This window comes from Poromitra crassiceps (assembly GCF_964638095.1).
Source record: "Poromitra crassiceps genome assembly, chromosome: 6".
In the NCBI taxonomy this organism is placed as follows: Eukaryota; Metazoa; Chordata; class Actinopteri; order Beryciformes; family Melamphaidae; genus Poromitra; species Poromitra crassiceps.
Genome location: NC_139627.1, coordinates 64,078,563 through 64,105,956, shown reverse-complemented (window position 1 = coordinate 64,105,956; position 27,394 = coordinate 64,078,563). Strand labels below are relative to the sequence as shown.

Sequence of the window (27,394 nt, the reverse complement as noted above, 5' to 3'; positions counted from 1 at the left end):
ATTAATCGTTGCAGCTCCTCTAACCATAAGCAAAGACTTGCATGTAGTGGTGTGATGCATAGCTGGTAGACCTACTCCTAACACGCTTAGTGTGCATGTAAAACAGGTGTTGTTCTTTACATTCTTTATTGATCCCCCTCTTCCCTGTACCCATCCTCCCAGAGCACAACATGTACACAACAATCAAATGATCTCACCTTTACATGACACAAAAGCAGTGCACAACGCCAGTGGTCACTGTATTACACAACTACATTCAGAGAGCTTTCTAAACACAAGGTACAAGCAGACGCGATATGATCATGTATGTGACAGAGCATCACTCCGGTCTTTCTTTTCTCAGTGCAGAGGCACAACACAACACAGTTTCTCCAAAGATGGAAGCCGCAGGAAGAGAAGAACGGGTCCAAAAATAAGGGAAGGAAAAGGAGCTAATCACTAGCATGCTAAAGCCTCCGCGGGTCATTGCAATGTAAGCTTGGCTGGTCAGGACTAGAAGCCTAAACGCAGGGTGTTTATGTCATGTAGAGCTGTAGGTCTGCCACATGTAGGAACACAACTATATAGTGCTTTGGTTGAGAGGCGAGCATGAAATTGGGATGACAATGAAACAAGGAGAGTTGTGAAGAAGCCACCAGCTCCATCTGTAGAGTCCCTGTGAAGACGTGATGTAGGTTTCTGGCTTGGCTAGATGTCAGAGAAAGCACACAACAAATCACCCATGGAAATATCTACAGAGAAGGAATGGCAGAAGCAGCAGAGAGAGGACAGAGCCTGCCCTACGAGAGAGAGAGAGACATCTGCTGAGTGACAGGGAAGAGAAATATTTACATCAGCTGTGTACAACTTGATTTATAAATACATTTTTAGGTATAAATTAGAAAAATAAACAATACAAACCTAGTCCAATCAACTACATCTATTCTCATTGTGTAATGCCAGTCTGATTATTATTAAACCTCTTATATTTGGTGAAAGACAGCAAAAGATCAAAAGGCACAGCAACGAATAATTAGAGTCATTTATCCCTGCAATATTCTACAAGTCGCCTCACTAAATCCCCATTGCAACAGACGTATTCAAATATAAATTAAAACCATTTCAGATAAAAGCAACATTCCAACAACAAAACCCCCCAGACTCAAATGGCATCTCTAAACTAGCATCACCAGTTACACTTTCTTCAATAAATAAAGGCTTAAGGGGGCTTTGCCAAGAGAGCACCCTGATAGTCTCCGTCTTCTCTGAGAGCACACTGGTCTCTACAGAACGCTCTGTTGATGTGACCATCTGCTGCAGTGTTCTGAAAGCCTAAGATGTAGTGATGCCTCCTCAAGACGTGCTCTCCTATGTGCTAGGTTTCAAATGCTGTACCACCACAACAACCCCCTGCCCCTCCAGGGGTCTCATTTAGCAATATGTGTCTAGAATCCCGACTAAAAACTATGACTAACTTGTCCAGTGACTGTCCAGTAACTGTCCAGTGTCCACGCCATCAATCTGTGTTTCACAATCTAGTGTCAAAAGGTCAGCAAAGGTATTCCCCGCATAAAGTAGTGTTGTAAAATATATAATAACAGTTCTAACGTAAACAAGACAACTTAGGGCCAATAATTTAAGTCAACTAAATTCTGACAGTGCGAACACCTGCTGCAGGCAATTTCCCCCTGTAACCAACCAATCACAGTCCAACTGGGACATTCCACATGTGGATCCGCCCCAATCCAACCATAAATGGTCAATGCCAATTAACCACATGACTCATATAAATGAGCCTGATTATCAATTGAACAGGGAAATTGCATTGCAGGTGTGCGTGCAGTCACTGGATAGGTTAGTCATTCTTTTAGTTCATCCTCAGTAGGGTTCCTAAGCACAGTTGGATAAATTAGACACCCAGACTCCAGGCCAGGAGGCGCTAGACGTAGACCAGGTCTTGGCCCTTGCATCGTCCCATAATGCAGCTGGGCAGCCAGGAGGCGCTAGACGTAGACCAGGTCTCGACCCTGCGTGGCGGTGCTGGAGGCCTCCTCCTGTCCCGGGCCGTCCTCTGCCTCGTCCCCGTCGTAGCCCTCGTACTCAATGGGCTTGGGGCAGCTGTACGGGTGGCCGTTGTCGTCGAAGAAGCGGCGGAAGGTGAACTCGTAGAAGGCGTGCTCGGGGTGCTTGCCGTTACGGAACCAGCCGCTCAGCGTGTCGTTGTGGTTGCCCTCGCCCTCGCTGTCGTTGCTCCACAGCTTCTCTGGGTCCACGGGGTCGAAGTTGGAGGTGTCGGTGCAGTGGGCGATGGTGGGGACGTAGGGCGCCCCCTGTTGGCGCAGGTCGCTGGAGAAGTCGATGTCGCGGAAGAAGGGCTGCGCCTTGATCTCGTCCGCCCCGTCCTTGCCCAGACGGTCCTCGGGGCCGCGGCACAGTTTGACGATGAGGTCCGACGCCTCCGCGCTCAGCTTGGCTTGAGGGGGGATGTGCAGCGTGCTCTGCCAGTTGATCACCTGGGCCCAAACGTGCAAAAGCATTAGAGACAATGTGCAGAGAGACAGTGTGGTCTGTGTCTGTCTAACCTTCCACTGACAGAGACAGTGTGGTCTGTGCCTGTCTAACCTTCCACTGACAGAGAGACAGTGTGGTCTGTGCCTGTCTAACCTTCCACTGGCAGAGAGACAGTCTGGTACTAACCTTCCACTGGCAGAGACAGTGTGGTATGTGCCTGTCTAACCTTCCACTGGCAGAGAGACAGTCTGGTACTAACCTTCCACTGGCAGAGAGACAGTGTGGTCTATGTCTGTCTAACCTTCCACTGGCAGAGAGACAGTGTGGTCTGTGCCTGTCTAACCTTCCACTGGCAGAGAGACAGTGTGGTCTGTGCCTGTCTAACCTTCCACTGGCAGAGAGACAGTGTGGTCTGTGCCTGTCTAACCTTCCACTGGCAGAGAGACAGTGTGGTCTGTGCCTGTCTAACCTTCCACTGGCAGAGAGACAGTGTGGTCTGTGCCTGTCTAACCTTCCACTGGCAGAGAGACAGTGTGGTCTGTGCCTGTCTAACCTTCCACTGGCAGAGAGACAGTGTGGTCTATGTCTGTCTAACCTTCCACTGGAAGTGTTTAACATACCTTCAGCTGGGTTTCCAGGGGCGTGGTTGCTAAGAAGGGAGGCTGTCCGACAACCATTTCATACAGGATGACGCCAACACTCCACCAATCACAGAGCTGGGTGTATCCTTAAGGAAAACATTTACACATCACAGAAAAACAGTTTTAAAGTAGTTCAGCATTTGATATGACAGATGACAACATCCCTACATTTCGTAAGATGATTATAGAAAATAGTTTTACTTCATCAAACCAAACGGTTCAGCTATATTTAGAATTGGAAAAGACCATAGAACATTTCACTCGGACCAACAAAAAAAAACATTGAAAAAAATATTTTCTTCAAATCCGCAATTTCTTTACGTTTTGTCTGAGTGAAATGTTATTATGGTCTCCCCTGTTTGTAAATATATCTGAATTGTTTGGTTTGAACAAGTACAACTATTTTTATACGCATTTTACAAAATGTGTATGTGAAAATAAATGGCGGATGAAAATCTCTGGTACAGTGCTGAAGCAGGAAGTAGCGGTCACTTTGCCTCTCTATAGTAAATTTGACTTTTTGTGGAAGGAGGGATGCACTTCAAGTGTGGTCACCCAGGGGCACCACACTGTGCACTGTGTTCATCCGGGTCAGATATGCACGATTATGTATTTATCATTAGTTTTCCTGATGTTTGAACTGTGTAATCTGTCTGCTTTCCACTTCAGAATGTAGTGTTTATCACTTCAACCCCTTGCTTTCAAATTATGCATGCTACGAATGCTAAAGACGCTAACAAGGTAGGTCTGGGCAATATGGACAAAATCAAATATCACAATATATATATTTTTAGCCCCTCTGGGGCTATGTAGTGTACCTGTTCAGAGCAGCACCTCTGGGACTATGTAGTGTACCTGTTCAGAGCAGCACCTCTGGGACTATGTAGTGTACCTGTTCAGAGCAGCCCCTCTGGGACTATGTAGTGTACCTGTTCAGAGCAGCACCTCTGGTGCTATGTAGTGTACCTGTTCAGAGCAGCACCTCTGGGACTATGTAGTGTACCTGTTCAGAGCAGCACCTCTGGGACTATGTAGTGTACCTGTTCGGAGCAGCACCTCTGGTGCTATGTAGTTGGGTGTTCCCACTAGTGAGTGGGCCAAACAGCGCTGGTGCTGCCTGGCCTTCCTCCTCTCCAGAGGTTTCAGACGGTCTCCACAGCGGCAGTTAGCGGGGTCTTCCCATTCCTTACTGAAGTCCATACTGTCCTGCCTCACATGGTCTCCTGGGAACACACGACACAGCAGTTTGAAGTGCTTTTCACAGACACGCACCCAAATGAAAAGGTCAAATGTACTTGACTGAGAGGTGGACGGCACTAAAGCACCAGACACACCGGGAGAACTAGACAGGACTAGCAGCACCTAGAGGCCAACCAATACGTCACCCCGCATCTCCTGTGTTGTGGCCAAAAAGTTGCATTTGAGCACACCATAAACACGGCGGCTAACGGGCAGCTAGCACGTATGTTCTGCGTCTGCGTGAGACTTGATTCAGGAAATAGCGTTTGCCTGCCATTACGCTCACTTCAAGGGCTTCGTAATATAGCTATTTCTAATCAAGAGTATGTCTGATAAAAAGTGGCGCTGGTGTCGTCAGGCTCTTGTCTGGTCCTTTGCTTATGGAAGAGGGTAGGAAGAGGTGGAGGTGGAAAATAAGGAGAAACCGACCTACACGGGTGATATCATACAGCGGCAGGCGCAAGGGGCTTTCCCCAAGGCGCGTCGTAGTGAAAATGATCAGATGAGATGAATTTGGAAAATGAGCAGAGCGTTTTGTGTGCCCCCTCTCTTCTTCATCTTCTTCTGCGCCGGTTCACTACCCCCGACCAGCCAATCAGAGTGACTTCTCTCACCAACGAATCGGCCAGAAAAGCCACGGTCAAAGCAGAGTAGAGCCAACGGTACAGAAGGACACCCCACAAATACTAGAGTGACAGACGCACAGACATGGCCGACGGGGGTAACTGTCGGCTTGGTGTGTCTGGGAATTAACCCATTGATACCTGATGCAGCATTTGCGTGTATATCCCTCATTTGTGTGCGTATCCCTTTAAGACCGCGAACCCTTAAAGGGATACACACACAAATGCTACATCAGGTATCAATTGGCCCAATTCCACAGCAGCTAGTAGCGCGGTCCCGCTCCGCTCGACTCGACTTTTGGTCTCATCCCACCATCAAAAACCGGCCCAGCTCGGTTTGTTTTGTGGCCGAGTCGTGCTACTTTTGGTCCCTGCCTCGTCGGGGTACTTCGGGCTGGCGAGTAGGTCCCAAATGGTGACGTAAAACTCTGATGGCTACTGATTGGTCAGAGAGAATCGTGTTTACTCTGTCTACTGACTGTCAATGCAATGCTGGCGGCTGCATACCAGTTTAGTGGTCTTACCTTATCTTCTGTTATGTATATTTCCATCAGTATTTTGTGTTGCTGCCTTCACCTCCGGTGAAATAAAATCGTGGCGGGTGTTCAATTGTCTGAGAAAAAAGTCCGCTGCTCGCTCAGGGAGCTCTGTAGCTGAGTGGAGGCTGCAGCGCTCCGCTAGGCCGCAGCGGGTGTTTGGAAGCCCCGGTCTTGCCTGGTGAGAGGCTGCGGGGTAGAGGCTTCACTCTGTTGCGCCTCTCCCGTCCCCGCACAGCGCAGCATGCCTGTGATATCATTCTCTTGGCCGATTGTCACATTTGCCCATGTACACTGTAGGTCATTTAGAGGCACCAGTATTTCATAAACAGTTTAAAAGTTCTGTGGATGGATTTAATTGTAACGTTATGTTATAGCCGAAGGACAGATATGCGGTCGCTATTTTTAGACGACCAGCTGTGGGCGGGGGTGGGTGGGGGCCGATCGAGCGCCGGTCGAAGCAAAACATCCATCGAGTAGAGACGAGTGGAGCCGAGTGGGGACGAGCTGTGCAGGGCTGTTAAGTGTGGTGGGATTGAGCCAAATGGGTTAACTGGCTCACATCACAATTTTTAATTCAAGGCCAAAATTGTCAACTGTATAATTATATACTGGTTTAACCCTATGCTCTACCGTTTGTTCCTAAAGGATGTTATGTAGTTTTTATGAAGTCTTCAACTTCCTGTGCTGGTTGAAAACCAAATCAACTGGTGATATCATCACCTAAGTCTCCGTAAAACCTCTAGAGAAAGCCTTGGAGTTTGACATTATGAGGGGCATAGTGTGAATTTAACATTTTGGGATTTTCTTCTAAAACACAACTCTCTGCTAAAGCAGCAAAACAGAACGTGACACCAACCACTCTGGTAGTATTTGGAGTCGTGCGTCCAGCGGAAGCCGGTGCAGAGGCCGAAGTCGGTGAGCTTGATGTGTCCGTCTCGGTCGATGAGGATGTTGTCGGGCTTGATGTCGCGGTGGATGAAGCCCATCTTGTGGACGCTCTCCACAGCGCAGGTGAGCTCGGCGATGTAGAACTGGGCCAGCTCCTCCCTGAAGATGCCCAGGCGGATCAGCAGGCTCATCATGTCTCCTCCGGGGATGTAGTCCATCACAAAGTACAGGTTGTCTTTGTCCTGGAACGAGTAGTAGAGACGCACCACCCACTCGTTGTCCGCCTCCGCCAGGATGTCCCGCTCCGCCTTCACGTGGGCCACCTGCGGGGTTCACACACCTTGTTAAACATCCAATTAATCACATAAGACCCTAAATAACATAGTTAGAAGGTTTTTGTGGATTTTGGTTTCCAGGGACTTTAAACTGAAATTAGGGATGCACACAATTAATCGAAGCTTGATTACTCGCTCGTTAAGGATTTACTCGAGCATGTGAAAATTTACTAGATCACAACAAAACATAAAAGCAACGTGGATTCTGTCAGTAGAACAGTTTTTTCAAATCATTTTTCAATGATCCTCCAGAGGGCGCAATGATATCACTGTAACAGACTGTTCAGTGTGTATGCGAGGCTCTGTGGATGTCCCCTCAGAGTTACCGTAGAACAGGAAGTGGGGACTTATGTTGTTGATGAGAGCCGGTGTTGACGAGTGTGCTAAAGCTAGCAACCCACCATCAGCGAGGAAGAGTTGCGACCCACGTACAACAACAATCACTTGAACAATGTTCATTCGGATCCTAGTGTCACTTGGACTGGAGCTGAGCAACTCCGCATCAGCGTTTAAGAGCTGCGACGCACCGCGAGCAGAAAAAATAACAATCTGCGGTAAGTGGACCTAGGCAGCGGCCGCGGCGGGGATTCTGGGAAAATGTTGATGTCTAAAATTTATGCCTCTACATTTTTATGTGTTTCATAGCGTAGGCTATGGCTATGCTATGCGATGCTGTGAGAAATATACAATAAGTTGCTGCTGTATAAATAAGGGTTTTATTGAGGAAAAAACACATTTGGTATGGTTTGGAAAATTTTGTATTTTTAATTACGATTACTCGATTGATTGCTCGTTAACGTTACGACTGATCGAGTTCGGAATTTGTGGAAAATGTGCATCCCTAACTCAAATATATCAAAAGAACTTGAATTTCTACTGTATATCCATTCAAGGACTTTCACTGACCCATGTCTATTTTCAAAAAATTTCAAGGCCTTGATTTTTTTCTCTGACCTGGTTCCTCAGCAGCACGTCTTTCTTGCGTAGTGTCTTCATGGCGTACAGCGCCCCCGTGTCCTCCTTCCTGGCCAGGCAGACCTCGCCGAAGGCCCCGATGCCCAGGGTCTTGATCCGCTTGAACATGCACTTGTCCATCTTGGCCCGCTTCAGCCGGATGTAGTTGGACTCTTTCTGGCAGAGCATCATACGCATCTGCTCCTGTGCGTCTATGGACAACCCCACCTGAGCACAGGGCAGAGTCCAAAGTCATATTTCATAGCACTCAAAATTCCCAAAAGCCTCAAAAAGTATTTTTTTTTATATAATAAATAAAAAACAGATGCAGCCTATGATGAGACATACGGTATGGTTAGTCCAGGTTAGAAATAAATTGCCACCAAGAGAATCAACAGTTAAGACGACACTGAGGGCAACCAGTGCAAATAGGGCTGGGCGATATGGACAAAATCAAATATCACTATTTCATCCTTTTTGACCCAATAACTATATTGATATTGTGACAATATTGTATTTGGTGCTTTCACAAAATAGGCTATTTACACAATGAGATTTCTGATCAATAATAATCATCAGTAATGTGGATATATGACTAATAATAAAGACTAAGTGGCCAAAGGCAAATAATAGAACAGCTAGAACAGTGTGGTAAGTTCAGAAGATGACACCACTTTATTGTAATGCAGCCTTTAAAACCAGGAAAAGACGACACTTACGCCACATCATCATATCCAAAATCTAAGACTATCTAGTGAGAGGCTCATATCACAATATCAATATAATATTGATCTATTGCCCAGCCCTGTAAAATACATTTAAGGTGAGCTACACTACAGACAAACATACAAATCATTCCCGTATTTTAGCACAACAGAAATGTACAAGCAATGGTGCAATCAGTGAGGTGAATTGCACAGAGTGACATGCGTTTGCTTTGGCCACTAGGGGGCAACATGCTGTTGTCAGAGGAGGTAGTCGTCGTTTTAAAATACAAACGGCCAGTGGGTCAACAACAGCTTACTTCAAGAAGTGATGTGTGTGGACTGATCCATGTCACAGCAAAGCAGAGATACTGCTACCTTTTTACATCAGCTGTTAGTAACAGCAAGGAGAGAGAGAGAGGAGAAAGGACAGCTAAGAATAAGAAAAAGTAGAACAGCAGCATGAGAAGTACTACAGCAGACATTTCTGTATAAAGATAACAGGGATGACAAGAGAGTAAAGTACTACAGCAGACATTTCTGAATGAAGATAACAGTGGTGACAAGAGAGTAAAGTACTACAACAGACATTTCTGAATGAAGATAACACAGTGGTGACAAGAGAGTAAAGAGGAAAACAGTGTGGAAGGAGTGAAAGCTTAGAATCAAGTGTCTGGAGAAGGAAAATATGTACGACTCAAGATGTCAAACTATCCATCTTAACATCAAAAAGGTACACTAAGGCAGTAGGGGTGGGGGGGCAGGAATCGAGACAGCATTGTATCGCGATATTTTGTGGGCAATATATCGTATCAAATGCCAAGTATCGTGATATTTTATTCTACAAAATGTCAAGTGCATCATGCAACATTTGTTTGGTTTTTATGACCGTGTTGGTCAGTCGGTCTGCTTGACAATCACATTTTACTGCAATAAAAATGATTGAAGTGAGATGAACAGACTGGAAAGTTAATTTGATTAGATCAAAACAGATGTTGACCAAAAAAAATCCTTTGGGGACATCATTTGCAGTTGAAAAAAGGTAATAAATCAAAATATATTGCAATATCGCAATACTAGCATATTGCAATACTATTGTATCGTGGGGCATCTGGTGATTCACACCTCTATAAGGCAGTGGTTCTCAAACCTTTTCACATCGAGGAGCTCTAAACTGGCACAGATCAGACCACGGACGCCCATTTGATAAGAGTTTGTCCCATGCAGGGACGCCCATCTGATAAGATGTTTGCTTTTAGATGTTATTACAGAAAGTGTATGAAACCCATGATCAAAATAGTCATACATTCTGTCATTGTGTCACTATTATGAGTGTGTTTACATGATGCGCACTAATAAACTGTTTATTATGGGATTTCTAGAGTTACCTGATTAGTCAAGTGTCATGCAAACGGCATCCTTTACCAGATAAAGGCCGTTATCAGTTTATGAGAAAACAAACACACCTAAGTTACTGCTGAGTCATCAGGTTTATTTATTGCCGTCAATGTCCACTCACACACTTTGAGGTGAGTTCCTGCTATTTACTAAGTGCATGTAAACACGGATATCAGATGATTACCAGTTACCTGATTATTCTCAGTTATCTGTTTATTGTGTACATGTAAACACACTGTATAGCAGTGTAGGAAATTAAAACATATTTTGGGGGCAACTTTTGCCCCCACTGTCTGCTGAGTGTGTTAGAGATGGACATGGAAATTGAATGAAAATAAAATTAGCAAAATCTTGGTGGCAATTTTTGCCCCTGGATCATGGTTTTTAGGGGCATTCTGAGATTTCTGGGGGCATTTTTGCCCCTGGCTAAATTCCTACACTGCTGTATAGTGAAAATAAAATATCTGCCTTTTGGCTGGGGATGCCCTGAAACTAGCCTGGGTAAACCCATCCCCCACGTGACCTGCTCTCAGACCTGTTCTCAGTCACTATGGTCTGGATTCCCACCATTGTTAAACGATTTCCTGCGGTTGTTGGCCCCCCCCCGATAGACCGCTCCATTACGCAACCGTCATCCAACCAGCTTTGTGCACAGAGCACATGCGCAGTGCAGCAGATGGCGTCATCGCTCTGCGACCTTTGTTGTTAGCAAGCGAGCTAACACTTTTCATTTCAGTACTGCTAGCACGCAAATGGTTACAACCAGCTACAAGAAGAGAGAACATCGCGTGACGGTGGTCAGGGAATGAAAGAGGAACAGGACGTGTCTACACGGACCCAAACCTCGATCCCTGCTGCAGATGGCCGCAGATCTGGAGAGATATTTGTGGCTGTGAAGAACAGTCATCATCTATACAGCTGCTGCCAACCTGATGAGGAAACAGGCGTGCTTGTTATGCTGGACACTGAATGCCAGACTGCAGACTTCATCCTCCAGTGCTGTTCGCCTCAGGACTTGAAGGGCTAACGTTGTACCATGGACTGTATACATTCTGTGCTAATAATGCTAGCATGCTAACATCCTTTTCACACACACACACTGAATATACCGAAATGCTAGATTTGATCATGGACTTAACGCTAATTTTAATCAAAAACGGCCGCAGTCATAACGGTAAGGTGTGTTTGACCTAATTGAAATATTAACGTTAATGCCCTCACATTTCAGCGTGGTTACAGATAAACCTATTTAACGCTAGCTAGCTACAGTAGATTTTTGGAGGCGTTAATGTGAATGTCATGACGTAGTGAGCGTAGTATTATACTGTATATTATACATAATCCAGATGTAACCTAGCTATAGCTAGACGTTAAGAGGTTAGCGTGAATGCGACTGAGACCTGACATTACTGGCTTGATATCATATTCCAGATGCAACCTAGCTAGATAAGCTCCACACGGCTGTATGAGTAGCTACAATCAAATGTATCAAGCCTTGATATCATATTCCAGATCCAACCTAGCTAGCTAGATGTTAAGAGGTAGGAATATACCGAAATGCTAGACTTGATCGTGGACTTAATGTGAATCCAAAACGGCCACACTCATAACGTTAAGGTGTGTTTGACCTAGCTAGAAATATTAACGTTAATGCCCTCACATTTCAGCGTGGTTACAGATAAACCTATTTAACGCTAGCTAGCTACATTACTGGCTTGATATCATATTCCAGATGCAACCTAGCTAGATAAGCTCCACACGGCTGTATGAGTAGCTACAATCAAATGTATCAAGCCGATATCATATTCCAGATCCAACCTAGCTAGCTAGATGTTAAGAGGTAGGAATATACCGAAATGCTAGACTTGATCGTGGACTTAATGTTAATCCAAAACGGCCACACTCATAACGTTAAGGTGTGTTTGACCTAGCTAGAAATATTAACGTTAATGCCCTCACATTTCAGCGTGGTTACAGATAAACCTATTTAACGCTAGCTAGCTACATTACTGGCTTGATATCATATTCCAGATGCAACCTAGCTAGATAAGCTCCACACGGCTGTATGAGTAGCTACAATCAAATGTATCAAGCCGATATCATATTCCAGATCCAACCTAGCTAGCTAGATGTTAAGAGGTAGGAATATACCGAAATGCTAGACTTGATCGTGGACTTAATGTTAATCCAAAACGGCCACACTCATAACGTTAAGGTGTGTTTGACCTAGCTAGAAATATTAACGTTAATGCCCTCACATTTCAGCGTGGTTACAGATAAACCTATTTAACGCTAGCTAGCTACATTACTGGCTTGATATCATATTCCAGATGCAACCTAGCTAGATAAGCTCCACACGGCTGTATGAGTAGCTATAATCAAATGTATCAAGCCGATATCATATTCCAGATCCAACCTAGCTAGCTAGATGTTAAGAGGTAGGAATATACCGAAATGCTAGACTTGATCGTGGACTTAATGTTAATCCAAAACGGCCACACTCATAACGTTAAGGTGTGTTTGACCTAGCTAGAAGTTAAGAGGTTAGCGTGAATGCGACTGAGACCTGACATTACTGAAGTGAATACAAGTGACCTATATTTTTCAATCCTGTCTTTGAATAAAAGTTGTACATTGTGTTATGCTTGAAAACCATGTCTTTGCTCCCTTATGTGTTCACAATTACAACAAATCTGTATGGTTTATCTGTTGGCATTAAACCGTGGTATTTCCTTGGGTGATATTCCATATTTGTCATTAAACCTAGCTGTTCACATAAATTTGCAATGATGATCGACCACGTGAGATATCACAAGTAGCCTACTTTTATTAAAAAATAAAATGCAAAGAGAGGTTTCCTTCTCTAACTATTGGTGCGTTCACAAAATATTTCAGCGTTTCATAACTATAATAGCCTAATGTTACTGTAGCCTGGATGACGTCAGCTAATGCTACCCAGCCTTCCAGCGTTTATCTTCCATAATGCATTAAATCATAATCACAATGCGAAGACATTAGCTGATCACCACAGAGCTGCACAGACAAGTTTATCAGATAATTTCGCCGTAAAATGTGTCCAGGTGATCAGCTCTGAAGCCCCGGCTTGTATGGTCCGCTAAAATCCGATTTCGATATAGGTGTTATTTTGATCAATATTGTATAGCTGGCTAGACAGAGGAGTTTATCTGGAATCAGTGTGACAAGATCCCTGCTGCTAGCTTGTCTGCCTTTCTGTGTCAGAGTATCTAGCTACATTATCTGCATTACATGCTACACCATGCAAATATATTTCGATATAATTCAAACAATTAGCCCACTGTACTACTGGACTGTGTATTGCTGTGAATAAGTTAGATTTGATTGTGTAAAGTGTATCAGCTTTAAATATCCAATATATACAGCATTAAACAAACGACCAGCAGCATTCAAATGTGCAAAAACGTTATATTTATTGAAATGTGGTGATCTCATGTCACATTACATAATGTTATGCCCAAATGGTCTACTGCCCAGAAGCGTCACTTTACATGTTTGGTAGGGAATTATTTTAATTATGTTAAACCAGCGTTTATCTTCCATAATGCATTAAATCATAATCACAATGCTATGAAGACATTAGCTGATCACCACAGAGCAGCACAGACAAGTTTATCAGATAATTTCGCCATAAAATGTGTCCAGGTGATCAGCTCTGAAGCCCTGGCTTGTATGGTCCGCTAAAATCCGATTTCGATAACGCTAGGTGTTATTTTGATCAACAGACCTCAACCTCAACAGCTGTTTTCACTTGAATTTCCTCACGTAGTTGCATAGCCATATAGCTAGCCAGCTAGTAGCTAGCTCGGGAGCTATGCTTTAGAGAGGCCAAATGCTAACGGCTAGGTAGTGCTAAGCCGCTGCAGCTGTTACACGTCATTGACAAAGACGCACTCTCTGATTGGCCGATCACGGCAGGACTGATGTTGGCAGTCACGCCGTCACTCATTGGCTGCGGGGTGGCTGCGGGTCTGCGGGAGTCTTTCAACCGCCGCAGAAATCGATTTGAATGGCCCGTTCGCTAGACGCTAGTGACTGGGAACTGAGAGAGCAGGTCACGTGGTGGCTGGGTTTACCTAGGCTACCCTGAAACCCCCTCAAGGAGCCCACTATGAGAACCACTGCAGTAAGATGCTGCCATTGTTAGTGATGCACAGATAGATCGGTGAACTTCGGAAAGGGCAGATTTTTGCATTGTTCACTACAATCCACCAATGGCAGTGGCCAATACTCTGGTCGTTTTTTTTTGCATGTTTTTAGCAGGAGGAAACCCCAGAGGAGCACAGGGAGAACATGCAAACTCTGTAGAGATGCTCCGATCAGCTTTTTTGAGGCCGATCACCGATCACTGGAAGCAGTATCTGCCGATCCCGATATGGCCGATCACCGATCACCGCGTCAAATCCATCAATTCAAGCCTTCTATTTATTGTGTCGCATTATTCATATATTTAATTATTCTTAACAACATCGACATTGTATATTAAGTATTAAAATTAGGAGATGAGAAAGTATCATGAATTGACAACCGTTTTATTATTATTTATTACAGAGTAGACTGTAGCCTATACTGTAGCTTTCCTGTGGAAAAATAAATAGTCTTATAAAACAAAAAATATAATACTATGTACACAACATGTGCACCAACACAGCTTGGAACATGTCTGTGAAAGCTGCAGCGATAGCCTCCGCGGTGTGTGACCCAGAAAACTGTTGTGAGTGAAGTACAACTTTGTTCAGGTCGAACTTTTCATCAATAAACTGCGCAGTAAAGGTCCTTACACATCAAGAGCGATGCGAATATACGGCACGAAATTACGATGCGAGTTTTGACCCACCTGTCAATCACAGCCACAGATGTGTACACGTCGGAAGCGAATTTCTGAAAAATCGACCGTGGTTCGAAAAAATAAACACCGCAATAACGCTCAGCGAAACTTCGCCATTGGTATGCATGGTTGCATTGACTGATATAGGTTCGGAAAATATTATTGACGTGCGAATTAATCGCACGAAAAAAACGCTCTCCGATGTGTAAGGACCTTTAGGCTCAGCATGGACATAGGACAGACACTCGAACTCCAAATGTCAGTCGTGAAGCTGATTGACGTGGTGTTGTCTTTCATAAGGCTCTCGATGTGCTTGTACACAATTTGGTATATTTCCGGCAGGCAAACGTCAGTTAAATATTTACGTCCTGGCAGCGTGTAACGTGGATCCAAGCAGGATATGAGGCGTTTGAACCCGAGGTCTTCCACAACAGACAGCGGCTGCTGATCAAGACATATGAATTCCATTAGCTTTGCATTTATTTCTTTTCGTTTCTTGCTGTCGTTGCTGTAGGGTTGCTGTCGTTTCAATGTCTCTGTTACAGTTAGGTGAGTGATTGGCGTACGGGTTGCTGCGCGCTCGCCAACTTTGTAAACTCCTCAAATTCCTTGACGTGGGAAACCTTCAAATGTCTTATGAGGTTCGTAGTGTTGAAACTCTTCTGCTGCGTTCCTCCACGCGGTATCTCCTTTGAGCACACAATGCAAACGGCAAATTTGTTGTCCTTCTCCAACAAGTTGTAAAATTGCCAGACAGGCGACGCCATGTTAGCTGCTGTGCTGTTTGTTCTCGCCCAAGCTGCTTTCGCTATAGAGAGAGTGCAACTTCCAAACACTTTTTCGCCACTACCACCACGCCCCCTAAGGAAACTTGGGAGCCAATGAAGCTTCATGACACGGAGAGACAGCCAATCACAAGCTGCCCTTTAGGAGACCGGAAGAATACTACTTGGCAGCCTGGGAGTGCACTATCTCTATATTGAAACGTCTCTGGTAGTAGTTCTTGCAGATTTTGTGTCATTCTGATCGGCCTTGTTTGATCGGCACTTTTGATAACTCCGATCAAAGCCGAAAAAGGCCAAATCGGCCGATTCCGATCAAGTGCCGATCGATCGGAGCAACTCTAAAACTCTGCACAGAAAGGCGTGGCCGATACTCATTAACATAACATAACATTAACATAACACTAATCTGTTGCAAAGAAGTGAAGGTTTGAATGGAAGCACAGCCTATCAGGGTGGGATAACAATGAATGTTATTTATTTTAGTTAAGAAGGGCATTTTTGGTGATCTGAAAGAATGTTACAATAAAATATGTTATATCTATATTCATTTGGTTTCTATTTATTCAATTATGTGAAAGTTGTTACAATAAAAGTCTATTTATATTCATATGCATTATATATGCATAATAATATACTATAGACCTTATTCGCTAACCCTGGACGGCACCATATTGTTGACAAACCGTCAACTGCACTGCTGCAGCTGACAACTAAACAGCCTTATTGTCGTTTCTGTTGCATTACAAAATAGCGATAGTGATGACAGCAATAAAAACCCCACAGTTGTTGTTTGTATGCTGCCGTTAATGCCTGTAATAAATAAACAAAAGAAAAAACGAGGTCAACAGACTTTGCTGTGAGGAGCTGTCAGAAAGTTTCACCTGTCTCTCCTAACTATCCACACATCTCCTGTGCTGCTGACGTATCCTCCGTCTCGCTCCCTTCACGTCTGTGGACGGTAGAGATAGAAACAAACCACGGGGACTTTATTGCTGTCATTACTACAGCCATGCCTAACGCAGGTCACCATCCGAACACAATTGGAACGATACAGGTAACGCTAACGGCGGCTAGCTTCCTATAAACTCTGCTCTCACATAGGCTGTCACTTGAGAGCTGCAGCGCTATGTCAAGAACATGGCAGCGGTGGGCGTGCCCGTACGTGAGTGACGTCAATCGAATAAGGTCTATATAGAATATACATATTCTATATTCACATATTCAGAACCTATATTCATTGCAAAGTAATGAAGGGCAGAGTATAAATTATTTTCACAGGGCAAAAATTGGCTCTCGGTATCGGCCAATTGCGGTGTTTGGAAAATTTGGTATTGTCCCAAAATATCCATATCTGTAATTGTTGTGACTTCTCACCCTTTGCATCTCGCTCTCCAGCTGCTTCCTCCTGCAGATCCTCATCTGGTGGTTCTTCAGGATGTTCTCCACGTGCTGCTCCATGAAGAACTTGAAGGCCTGGGGGGAGTACAGAGGCACTCTGGACGACTCCCCCCGCCGCTCCTCGTCCTTCTTGCTACGGCGCACGGGAACGGGCGACGTCGTGATCTGTTTCTCCTTCTCTGCAAAGTTATGATAGTTTACGAAAAAAATCGTTTATAAAAATGAGGCTTCACCAAAAAACGACGACTGAAAAAGTGTGTTTACAAAACTAAAATAAACTAAAATGATAGGGAAAATGTGTTTAGATTCATCATCTTTGTCCATTTATTCCATATATATATAGTATGTTGGGTGGATTCTGGTTAACGACAAACACTGACTGAGACATGTTTTATAGTTGTCATTTGTGATCCGTCTTAACACATTGAATGCCAGCCATGTTTTCATTCCTGTAGGTAAGTTGTGCCAGGGGTGTTTTTGACGATTCTGGCTCATTTTAGAACAGCCGAGGATTCTTTTCTGTTAAGAATTCATGAACACCAATCATCTAAAAATAACTAATAGAATGTGTGCTTTCTCTGTCTAAAAGAGTTAGTTTGCAGAGTTAGTAGTTATGTAGATATTAGCCGTTGAGTACAGCATGGTTTCAGCGTCTGGAAATTTATTCAGAGATAAATGGCTTTTTGTGAAACAGTCACTTTAACCATTCATTTTTGGCATCAGTAAGACCGTCAGACATTCTAAACAATAGTTTTGAACAGTAATTTCCTCCATAACAACAGGAAACACCCCTCTCATTCAAACTCCTCCCTCCGTGTGTCTTCTCCTCCTTCCTCCTGGCTCTAACAGCGGGCGTGTCAGAAGCGCGTTGCTGCTGCTGCCTGCCTGCCTGTCTGCGTGCGGCCGCTCTCGGGCAAGACGAGTCTGAAATGGATTACTGTCAAATCGCCTCGCCATTTCCTTGAATGGCTTGCTCCCGCGGTGTGTGTGTGTGTGTGTGTGTGTGTGTGTGTGTGTGTGTGTGTGTGTGTGTGTGTGTGTGTTCGCGCGTTGCTCCGCGGCTCCGGGGCGGAGGGGATCTCTGTCCGTTCTGTGTGTGTGTCTCCGTCTCCGGGCTTCTGACTGTAAAATCGCCAAGCCATTTCCGCAGGAGGAGGCTGCTTTTGGTCCACGGGTCCGTGGCTGTGGCTTCTATCTGTCTCTGTCGCCACTTAGTGGTCGGTAAAATAGATTACACACATGCTCTTGCTCCAAATAGTTATCTCGAAGATGTAAAAGGGGTTGATTGATGTCCCACCGTCAAAAAAAAAAAATGTTTATGTAAGACGAGTTAGCTCGTCCTTGGCACTTAAGCGCTGGATTATGTAAGACGAGTTAGGTCGTCTATGGCACTTAATGAGTTAAGTGAATACATTTTCAAATGGTGTGATGTTTTGTGAAGATTTGATTACACTTTTTCTGACCTTTTTGTACCTCACTCCTGACAAATACCCCATATTACAAAAAAAGACTAAAACACTGAAATAAAAAGTCAACTTAAAACTAAGCATTAAAAAAACTAGCAAACCAGTTTTAAAAACGAATTAAAACTAAACTGAAGTTGAAAAATAAAAGTTATAACAGAATATACACACACACACACACACACACACACACACACACACACACACGCAAAACTATAAAAACCTTGCTTCTCCGCCGCAGCGTTGCTTTCGAGGCCTTCCGCCGCCTTGTTGTCTCCGGAGGCTCCGCCCTCCTCCTCGGCCGGCTCCTCCCTCGCGGCCCCGGGCTTGTTGGCCCCTGGGTCGTAGGACGGAGGAGGAGAGGGCGCGGCCGCCTGCGGGAGGAGGTGTTTGGGGTAGGGGGGCGGAGGGCCCTGGTAGCTGGGCACCTCCGCTACGACAGCGACCTGAGGTCCGGGGCCCGGGGGCTCTGGGTAAGCAGTGGCAGGCGGCGGGGGCGGGGCCGGGGCCGGGGGCTGCTGCATCCAGGGAGGGTGCGTGGGGGCCACGGCCGTGTGCAGCTCCGGCTTCTGCACGCGCATGCTCTTGACGGGCTGCAGGATGGGCGCCTGGGTGATGGCGGTGACGGTGGTGGCAGAGGGCTGGGAGCCGGCCGCTCGGCCGGTGAAGGAGTTGGAGCGGACGGGCACGTTGTGCTGCCACGACGGGGACAGGTCCTGGCCGCCGCTGCCGTTATTACCGGGGGAAGACTGGGACTGGGCGGGGGCCAGCGGGGCTTGTTGGGACCACGACTGAGGGGAGCCCATGTTGTACATGTCCAGGTTGTGGCTGTTGCGGTTGGGAACCAGCATGGACTGAGGGAGGTTGCCGCCGTTGACGTAGGAAGGAGAGGACGCGGGTCCTCCCGCCTGGTCGGTGGGGCTGTGCCGGCTGCTCTGGTTGAGCGGATACGGGGGAGGAGGCGGCTGCTGCCGGCCGCCCCCCGCCATGTAGTCTGGCTGAGAGGAGCCGTTCTGCCAGCCGGAGGGGAAGGTGAACTTGTTGCCCCCGGAGCTCTGCATGATAATGGGCTGGCGGCCCACCGGCACCGGGCTGATCCTGGGCTGGTTCTGGGGAGCAGGGGCTGGGTAGCCGTCGGGCCAGGCGCCCTGGGGTACCGGAGAGATGCGCGGCACCAGGTAATCCATGTTGCCAGAGAAGCGCTTGGTTGCCGGGTTGCTGTCCCAGGTGGGCGGAGGAGGGGTGGCGCCGCGGTTTGGCGGAGGTGTGACACTGCGCACCTGCGGGGGCAGGGGAGGGTTGACTCTCTGGCTGTTGGCGAGGTGACCCTGAGGGAAGGCAGGCGGCGGCGGCCGCTCTCCCGGGGGTCCGGGGCTGTCGGAGCGGTACATCATTCCATCCACCAGGAGAGGACCGTGCCGCTGGGCCAGAGACTCCTTGGAGCCCTTCCAGCTCGGCCTCCTCAACACAGGCTGCTGGATGTGAGAAGCACCTGCAAACGCAAGAGGAGAACATAAAAGACTGTTATAAAAGCAGAAGATTGACAGTGTTTTCAGGTACAGATGCACTGATGAAAAACCAGACACCAGACAAGCCCAAAATATAAACCATTACAGTAGATACCGTGCATTAACAGATATAAGACTATCAGCACAAATCACTCACTGTTGAGTAGCTTTGCTAATTGTAGCTCAACTAGTAATTAAACATGTTGCTTAAACCTCTAAGTTCAGGTGAACTCAATACTGTGTTTAACGCCATCATTTAAAACAGAATATCCTGACAACTCACTTGCCAACACCACCAGTGGTAATCAGACACGCATTTTCACAAAGTTACCTAAGCAGGCTATACTACGTATATTTAAGGCTTTACGTAGCTGATATTTTCTAAATAACGACCCAAACACTGAAAACAACTATATCTGTATCCAGCAGCATTAAACAAATCTCATTCTTTACAATAAAGAAGCATTTATGCGTTCTCATATTTCACTGTCAACACTGGTATAAGATGTCACCAGATGTGTGTAGCTACTGGCTACCGCTTCATGTGAAGTTGGGAGGAAAAAGTCTGAAAAATAATCAAAAATTATATTTTCTATTATTTTTTTGTAGCTCCAAGTGAAATGTTGGATAATGTTTTTTTTCTAAATGTCTATGGAGAAAATTAATGGGGAATTCATTCTCTTGTGGAAAAAGAACTGAGAAAAAGTGGGCGGTCACTGTCGAGCCTTTGCACTTCTTTACACTACTGAGTGATTCTTGTATAGGCCTACCACGTGTGCAAGGGCTCCTTCAGGGGTTAAAGCAAAATAAAATCTTTTGACTGAAAATTTTTCGAGGCCTATTTTAGCTATTTCGGGCTTTCTAGAGTGTCCGCTTTTTCCCTACCGTGCCGTCGCTTCACATGGGTTTTCATGTAAAAAAGGGCAGACAGTGTGTACATCACACTCATTTCACTCTCAAGTTCCCAAACATGCAGTAGGCCTAATGATGCATGAATTGTGTTCTGGGCTGATGTTATAAGGTTCCACGTAGGTATGCCAACAGAGACATGTGAAAATTACTGGTTATAATAAATCACAATTAATATATATATGTTTTTTATCGAGTCAAACAAGTAGGTTAAGGGATCAGTATAACAATTATAACTAACAGTAGCCACAGGAACTACAACAACATTCTCAAACATGTCCCAACTAAGGAGGTTCTCTTCCACCAGTCACACAGCTCTGCTCCACCCAAACTCTCACCCCTCCTGTCCCACTGAGCTGATGGTCTGGTAGCCTACTGTTATGAAAACACACCAATTAATACTGTCAGACAACACCTAGCATGCCTAGGCTAACCACCTAACGCTAGTGTTACAGTTCAGCATCAAGTGAAGAGGAAACATCCCACTGCACACGGTTACATCTAAAACATCCCTCAGAATTACATAACTATCATGGAGTCAGGTAACAGATGAAATCAACATATTGTTATCAACTAACTCAGAGACTAGCAGTAGCTGACACATCTATGCTAACCAGAAAGTTAGTAACCAACTAGTTACTGCGCTAGCAACAGTTGTTTGTTAATGTTATCATGTTGCGTTACAGATAGGTGCCTATAGCTCATTCAATAACGTTAGCGTTGACGCTAGTGAAACTCCACTAGACGTTTTCTCTCCATCAAATAACGTTATTCTGCTGACATGCATCTTTATGGTGGAAATGACAATTAGTGACATGTGGTCGTGGAAAAAGTGTCAACCCCCCGCGCTGTCAGGGGGGAAAATACACCGAAAATAATAACGTTAACGTTACTGCAGCAAACGTTTGAGCGTGTGTGTTAGCAAGTTTTACCTGTCCGTGTCCAATAAAAGACAACTCCGCATCGCGCATTTTTTCAAAGTTCCTCCACCTTTGCAGTAATAAATTAACTCCAATTCTCACAATAACAAACTTCTTCAGTCCAATGCTGTCATGGATAATTTAACGTTAGGAACTAACGCTGTCTGAGAGGCAGATCGGCAACAGTGTTTTGTTTAGCGTTACGGTGGCGCGTCTATGTGCGGACAGGCCACAGTGCCGATAGCCCACAAGCAGAACCAGCTGAGCGAGGCGGCGTGCAGCGTGTCGGTGGGGACCGGCTGGAGCTAGGGTCTCCCAGCCCCCACGCCTAAACCTAACCTCTCCCACCCCCACGCCTAAACCTAAGGTCGGCATTGCGGGTGGACCCCTAGCGTTACATGGAGTGGCTTTGCAGGGTCGCGTTCAGCGGGCCGAAAACATAGCACAACGTAGCAAAACATTTATCAGCGAACATAGTGGTGCATTGAAACAGGCAAGGAAACATGACGTTCAACCTGGAAACCGTAGCAATACATTTTCAGGCTTATTGTGGCTTGAACACAACCCAGGAGAATCATTTGGACGTCCGGTCGGAATTTTTCAAAATAAAAGCTTTCATTCAAACTCAAAACAATACACATTGAAAATATACAAAGGGGCTTTAATTTTGGTATTTTTCACATTTCATATCTGGCTCCAATAGACGGAAATCCGTCGTAGCGACGGAGAACTTTAATCCCTGCTCCTTTCTAGACTCACCATTGAAAAAACACTATGTCTATAACACTATAACTATCACTATGAAAGAAAGCCAAAAACATCCTTTATGTTTCATTACAGTAGAATGCCTTCCCCTGCCCCCCTGATGAGTGATGCAGTGTCTCACTCCCTCCGTCAGTGGGTATTGTTTGTCATTCCTCAAACAAATGTCCCAGATCCGGCAACAATGGAAGCAGCAAGCCTGGCTAAAGGAGAGGGAGTCCAGCAGTTGGTTCCTACCTGAGGGTTTCATGCCCGCGTTGACGGGCCGGGCAGCGATAGCAGCCATCTGCTCCCTCACCGGGTCCTGGTAGCTCATCTTACTGATGTACTCTATAGCTGCCTCCATACTGCGACTGTTGGTCTTCTTCAGAGCCAGGATCACCATTTCCTGAAGAAACAACATCGACCATTTAAACACGAAACACGATTTTAGACGGACAAGCCCGTCTTTTATTGTCACACGGTTACACATCAACACATGCACGGAGGGCCACAAACACACACATGCTGACGGTGACCGGTGAAATTTGTCCTCTGCATTTAACCCATCCTGGCTTTGTCCTTTCCTCCGAGGGGCAGGCCAGGAGCAGTGGTCGCTTTCTCGTACAGTGCCCGGGGACCGACTTCGGATGTTGTCGTCACTGGTCGGATGACGATGACGATCTGATCTTCTGCATGTTTTTAATGGGGGGGTTATATACGGAGGAACCCCCCTGGGGGAGCACGGGGAGAACATGCAAACTCCACACAGACAGAAAGGCCCTTACGACGAGATACCCCACCTGGGCAGTAGGCACTGAAGATATGGGGGGAACACAACCACAGCGCCCGCAGTGTCCCAGGCGAGAATCGAACCCAGGACCTTCTGACTGCGAGGCGACAGCTCTACCACTGAGCCACCGTGCCCCCCATTTGTGTTGATTTTATGTGAAACAGGCCAATCAATCAACGTGTGTTGCTTGTAAAACAGTTAGTCTCTAAGAAATCAGCCAGGGGCAAAAATGCCTCGAGAAATGTTAGAATGCCCCTAAAAACTATGATCAAGGGGCAAAAATTGCCTCCAAGATTTCGATCATTTCATTTTCATTCGATTCATTTAATTTCCGTCTCCATCTGTAACACACACACACTCAGCAGCACCTGCAAGCTGGTTCCAGAACAAGATGACGATGAACACACAAACAGTCCTGTTGTTCACACTATGCGGGGAGCAAATTTATGCACTCATTTTAAAAAGATGTAAGTGTTACCTACACAGAAAACAGTCCATATATCTTTAGTTATGGCAACTGTGAGTCAAAATATTTTTTTTCCTCACATAAAATATTAGGCCCAACTGCTTCAGTTATACCAGCTAGATATAAACTGGCACAACAAGACATGGCATTTGCCAGCGAAGAAACTAACTTGTGCATTCAGTCAACTGTTCAAGCTGGTCATTCCACTTTGGATGTTTTTCATATTTCAAATAACTCGTCATTGTCTTTAATAGAGTTAAGTATAGCATGACATTCCTCAGCAGTCCATGGCGCGACCTGGTCTCACAGTACAACATGTGTGTGTGTTCTGTCTACCTCCTCTTGATGAGAGATAAAACACAGTACAACATAGGGCTGGGCGATATAGTTAAAAAGTGTATTGATAATAAAATCAGTCGATATAGATAATTATTGATCATTTTAATTACGGTACCCATTTTTATTAATAAAAAAATCATAAGAAAAGGTTGCATTCAACAACTTTATTTTGCCCCCTTATTTTCAAGTCACACAGGTAATTTGTCACACACACACACACACACACACACACACACACACACTCTGAGTGCAAGTGCAAGCAGTAATTTACAGACATGGTGATGTTTTATTTTGATGACAGCCTAGTGATGCCAGCCTTCTAAAATAAATGTTTGGTAACGTGTATTTCAGAGTTGTAGGGTTAACGTTAAGTGAATCAGTGAATGAGCTGCCCCGCATTCCGCAAAGTAATGTTACAGACGTCTGTATTTGTGAAATTGGTGTCTAACATTAACGTTAATGTACCGGGCGCAGAAGACTGCGGGCTCGTGAAGGTAACGCTATTAATAGAACACGTTAACACATTGTCAATCTACGTTAACATGAATTGAAACTCACTCGCATCGAATTCTTTGTAACGTTTACATACAACAGTGTTCTGCTTTCGGTGTCCCTTATTGACAAGTAATTCCTCCACATCTTCTCCCACTCATCTCCTCCTCTGTTGTTCCATTTCACATGGTGGTGTGGTGCCGGGTGAGACCAAACTTGCTGTTCGCGTCACTAACACTGCTCATTGTCAAGGGATATGATTGGCTGTTTACAGGGTTCTCACACTTAAAAAAAAATCAAATTCAATGACTTTTCAAGGACTTTCCAGGCCCAATTCCCTCAAATTCAAGGACCCAAAGAGGCCTAGTTTCAGACACCAATCAATGTTAATTAATGATACTGCTTGCTGCTGTTTAACCTGCATCATTCGACTTCAATCCCTCATGCACGCCCGTGACGTCACACTTTCTCGAGAGGGGGTGCGTGAAAGGACGCACAGATGAGATGACGGGAGAGACACACATGCAGACAGCAGAACATAGCCTATTTACTAACGTTAAGTAAAAAAAAAACTAAAGAACTTCAATTTCTGTTCCTGCACAAAATATATAAATTCGGGCACATTCAATGACCCATGTCTATTTACTTCATTCTTTCATTCTATCACATCTGTCTTATTGTGCCACTACGTGGTCTCAGGCCAATAAAACAAAAACAAAACCCTGTGTTTTTGAGCGGGGGCAGGTGCACCGAGAGTTTGTCTGTTAAATGATTGGCTGTTTCCGCATCACTTGTAGTAACAAGGTACATGATTGGCTGTATGAGCCATGGAGCAGAGGGAAGCGCTCTATCGAACGCCCTTATCGAACCATTTTTTTTATTGTTATCGATGACGTCTCTATCGCGGTATATATTGCTATCGTTTTATCGCCCAGCCCTAGTACAACATGCCTGTGTGCTCGGTCTACCTCTTGGCGATAGATAAATCATGGTACAACATGTCTGTCTCACCTCCTCAAAGCCAGCGGACAGGAGTTCCTGCAGCATCTGTCGGTTAACCTCAGTCGTCCGGCCTGCTGTGCTGGGCTCGTTTGCAAAGGGCATCAAGGACTTGCGGATCTCCTGCAAGGCCTTGTGGTAGGGGTTTTTGGGGTTGCTACAGCGCCCTTGTTGCCGCGGGTCTTCGGACAGCATTTTGCCGGCTCCCGCCAGGTCCACCTTCGGCGGGTCGGAGGGCCTGGACAGGTTGCGGAGACTCTCTCGTATTTCCTGCAGCATCTGCTGGCTGTTGCCACTGTAGTTGCTGGCGGGGAAAGTCTTGGGTCTCATCTGTCTGTATCCTTCGGGTTTCTCGCCTCTCTTCATGTAAGAACATGTATGTCGACGATTAAAGGGATGAACAGGATGGCACGCAGTACTGGCTGACTGCGCGGGTATAGCAGGGCTGAGGACTGCTCTCAAGGCTGGGCTCTGACTTCACAGCTGCTGCATTCTCCTGAAATAAATAAATAAATAAATAAATAAATAAATTTTAAATAAAAGTACAGATGATCAACCATTCATATGAAGCAGTCTCGATGTTAGCCGACAGGATGGACAAATGAGATGTAAAAGCAGAAGAGATATATGACTACAACCTGGCTCTTAATGCACAGCAAGTTACAATGGAACCAAGACGAGAAATTAGATATAGATTTACTTGCGAAAATATTTAACTAACCCGGGTGTAACGTTATGAAGAGATCACCTTTGATCTAAGTTTAGTTCAAGACATCTGCCAATTATATTCCTTTAAGGCCGAATCAGAGGTCACAACAAGCCCCATCCACTTGCTAGCGCTGTTAGCGGTGCACGGCACGCACATGCGCAGTGCACGCTAAACAGAGCTAAGCTAATTGTTGTGTGCCAGGATGGGATACGTTAAATGTTGACGTCATTAATAGTCCCATGTGTCCATATATCTTAACGTAATGCCTAAAACGCTAGCAAAAAAATTAAGCTGCAAAAGTACAGTTATCTAATTTTTACTTTACATCAAATCAAACAGCCGGACACCATTGCCACCGCGGCCTGTGTCTGAAAGGCACCCGTTAGCTGCTACTAGCTAGGCTAACGCAGCTAATTCAACAACAGGTTGGGAATTAGCTTGCTAACGTAGCTCGTAATGACAACAATTAGCCTTGTCTAACAACTTACCTGTGGTTATAGTTGCCGCGTTCCTTGACACGTTTCTTATTGGGGATAAAACGACAGTCCCTTGAATGATGTGTGTCTCAAAGAGGTGATTTGAGACTAAAATGTCCCTCCTGTGTCGAGCTAGCAGCTTCCTAGCCGTGTTGAATTCCTGGGATGTCTGAGTGACAAGTATCAGCCGTGTAAAGCTAGACGCAACACACTTCCGGTCAGGGATGCTCTCTGTTTTCACACTAAAAGTGCATATTTCTCCACCCAAATCCATTTATACTCCACTGAGCTATTTCTCCCAGATTACAGAATGTATTCTGGTCCTTTCTCATTGGGCCAATGAATGAGGTTGCATACAGTAGCTACTCAATGCCCCTTGCTCCTGAGTGACTCTCTGGCTCTCTGAGGAGAGGGGAAGAAAAGCAGAGTGAAGTTATTTGTTTTAGGTGCCGTTGTGTATACAAAAGGTTTGTAGTACAAGTGCATTCAGTTTCTCATGTGGAAATGTGTGTCTGTGAATTGTTACCTGAAGGTCTGAAGGTGTCAAAAGGCTCATGGGAATCACCTGAGGAGGAGTTAGGGAGCTGTGTGTGAGGTCCTCTGATGAACACTCTGACTGAACCAGCCTGCCTGCCACATCTGAATGCTCCTACAACTCCTCAAATCAAAACGTGAGTCTATTCATTCCATGCAACACTTTGAAGTGGAGTGGAGAAACTCA

General features: G+C 45.3%; 1 protein-coding gene across 1 annotated transcript; it reads right to left on the bottom strand.

Annotated features, from left to right (window-relative positions):
• Positions 1 to 26,825, bottom strand: LOC310778034 (serine/threonine-protein kinase LATS1-like). The gene is made up of 10 exons (XM_083638350.1): positions 26,686 to 26,825; positions 25,501 to 25,984; positions 22,658 to 22,808; positions 18,545 to 19,813; positions 16,835 to 17,037; positions 7,710 to 7,937; positions 6,389 to 6,743; positions 4,172 to 4,354; positions 3,111 to 3,217; positions 1 to 2,492 (listed from the first exon to the last, which is right to left on the bottom strand). The coding sequence occupies exons 2-10, from the start codon at positions 25,852 to 25,854 to the stop codon at positions 1,983 to 1,985; spliced, it is 3,360 nt and encodes a 1,119-aa protein (XP_083494476.1). The 5' UTR covers positions 25,855 to 25,984; positions 26,686 to 26,825; the 3' UTR covers positions 1 to 1,982.
• Between the last annotated feature and the right edge of the window lie 569 nt (positions 26,826 to 27,394).

What these genes read in the sequence shown, in the direction of transcription:
- LOC310778034 (XM_083638350.1), bottom strand. Translation starts at nt 25,854, where the DNA reads ATGAAGAGAGGCGAGAAACCCGAAGGATACAGACAGATGAGACCCAAG. An exon ending in CGCGGGCATGAAACCCTCAG is followed by an intron (nt 19,814 to 22,657) that starts GTAGGAACCAAC and finishes TTGCGTTTGCAG; the next exon opens with GTGCTTCTCACATCCAGCAG. An exon ending in CCCTGGAAACCCAGCTGAAG is followed by an intron (nt 2,493 to 3,110) that starts GTATGTTAAACA and finishes GTTTGGGCCCAG; the next exon opens with GTGATCAACTGGCAGAGCAC.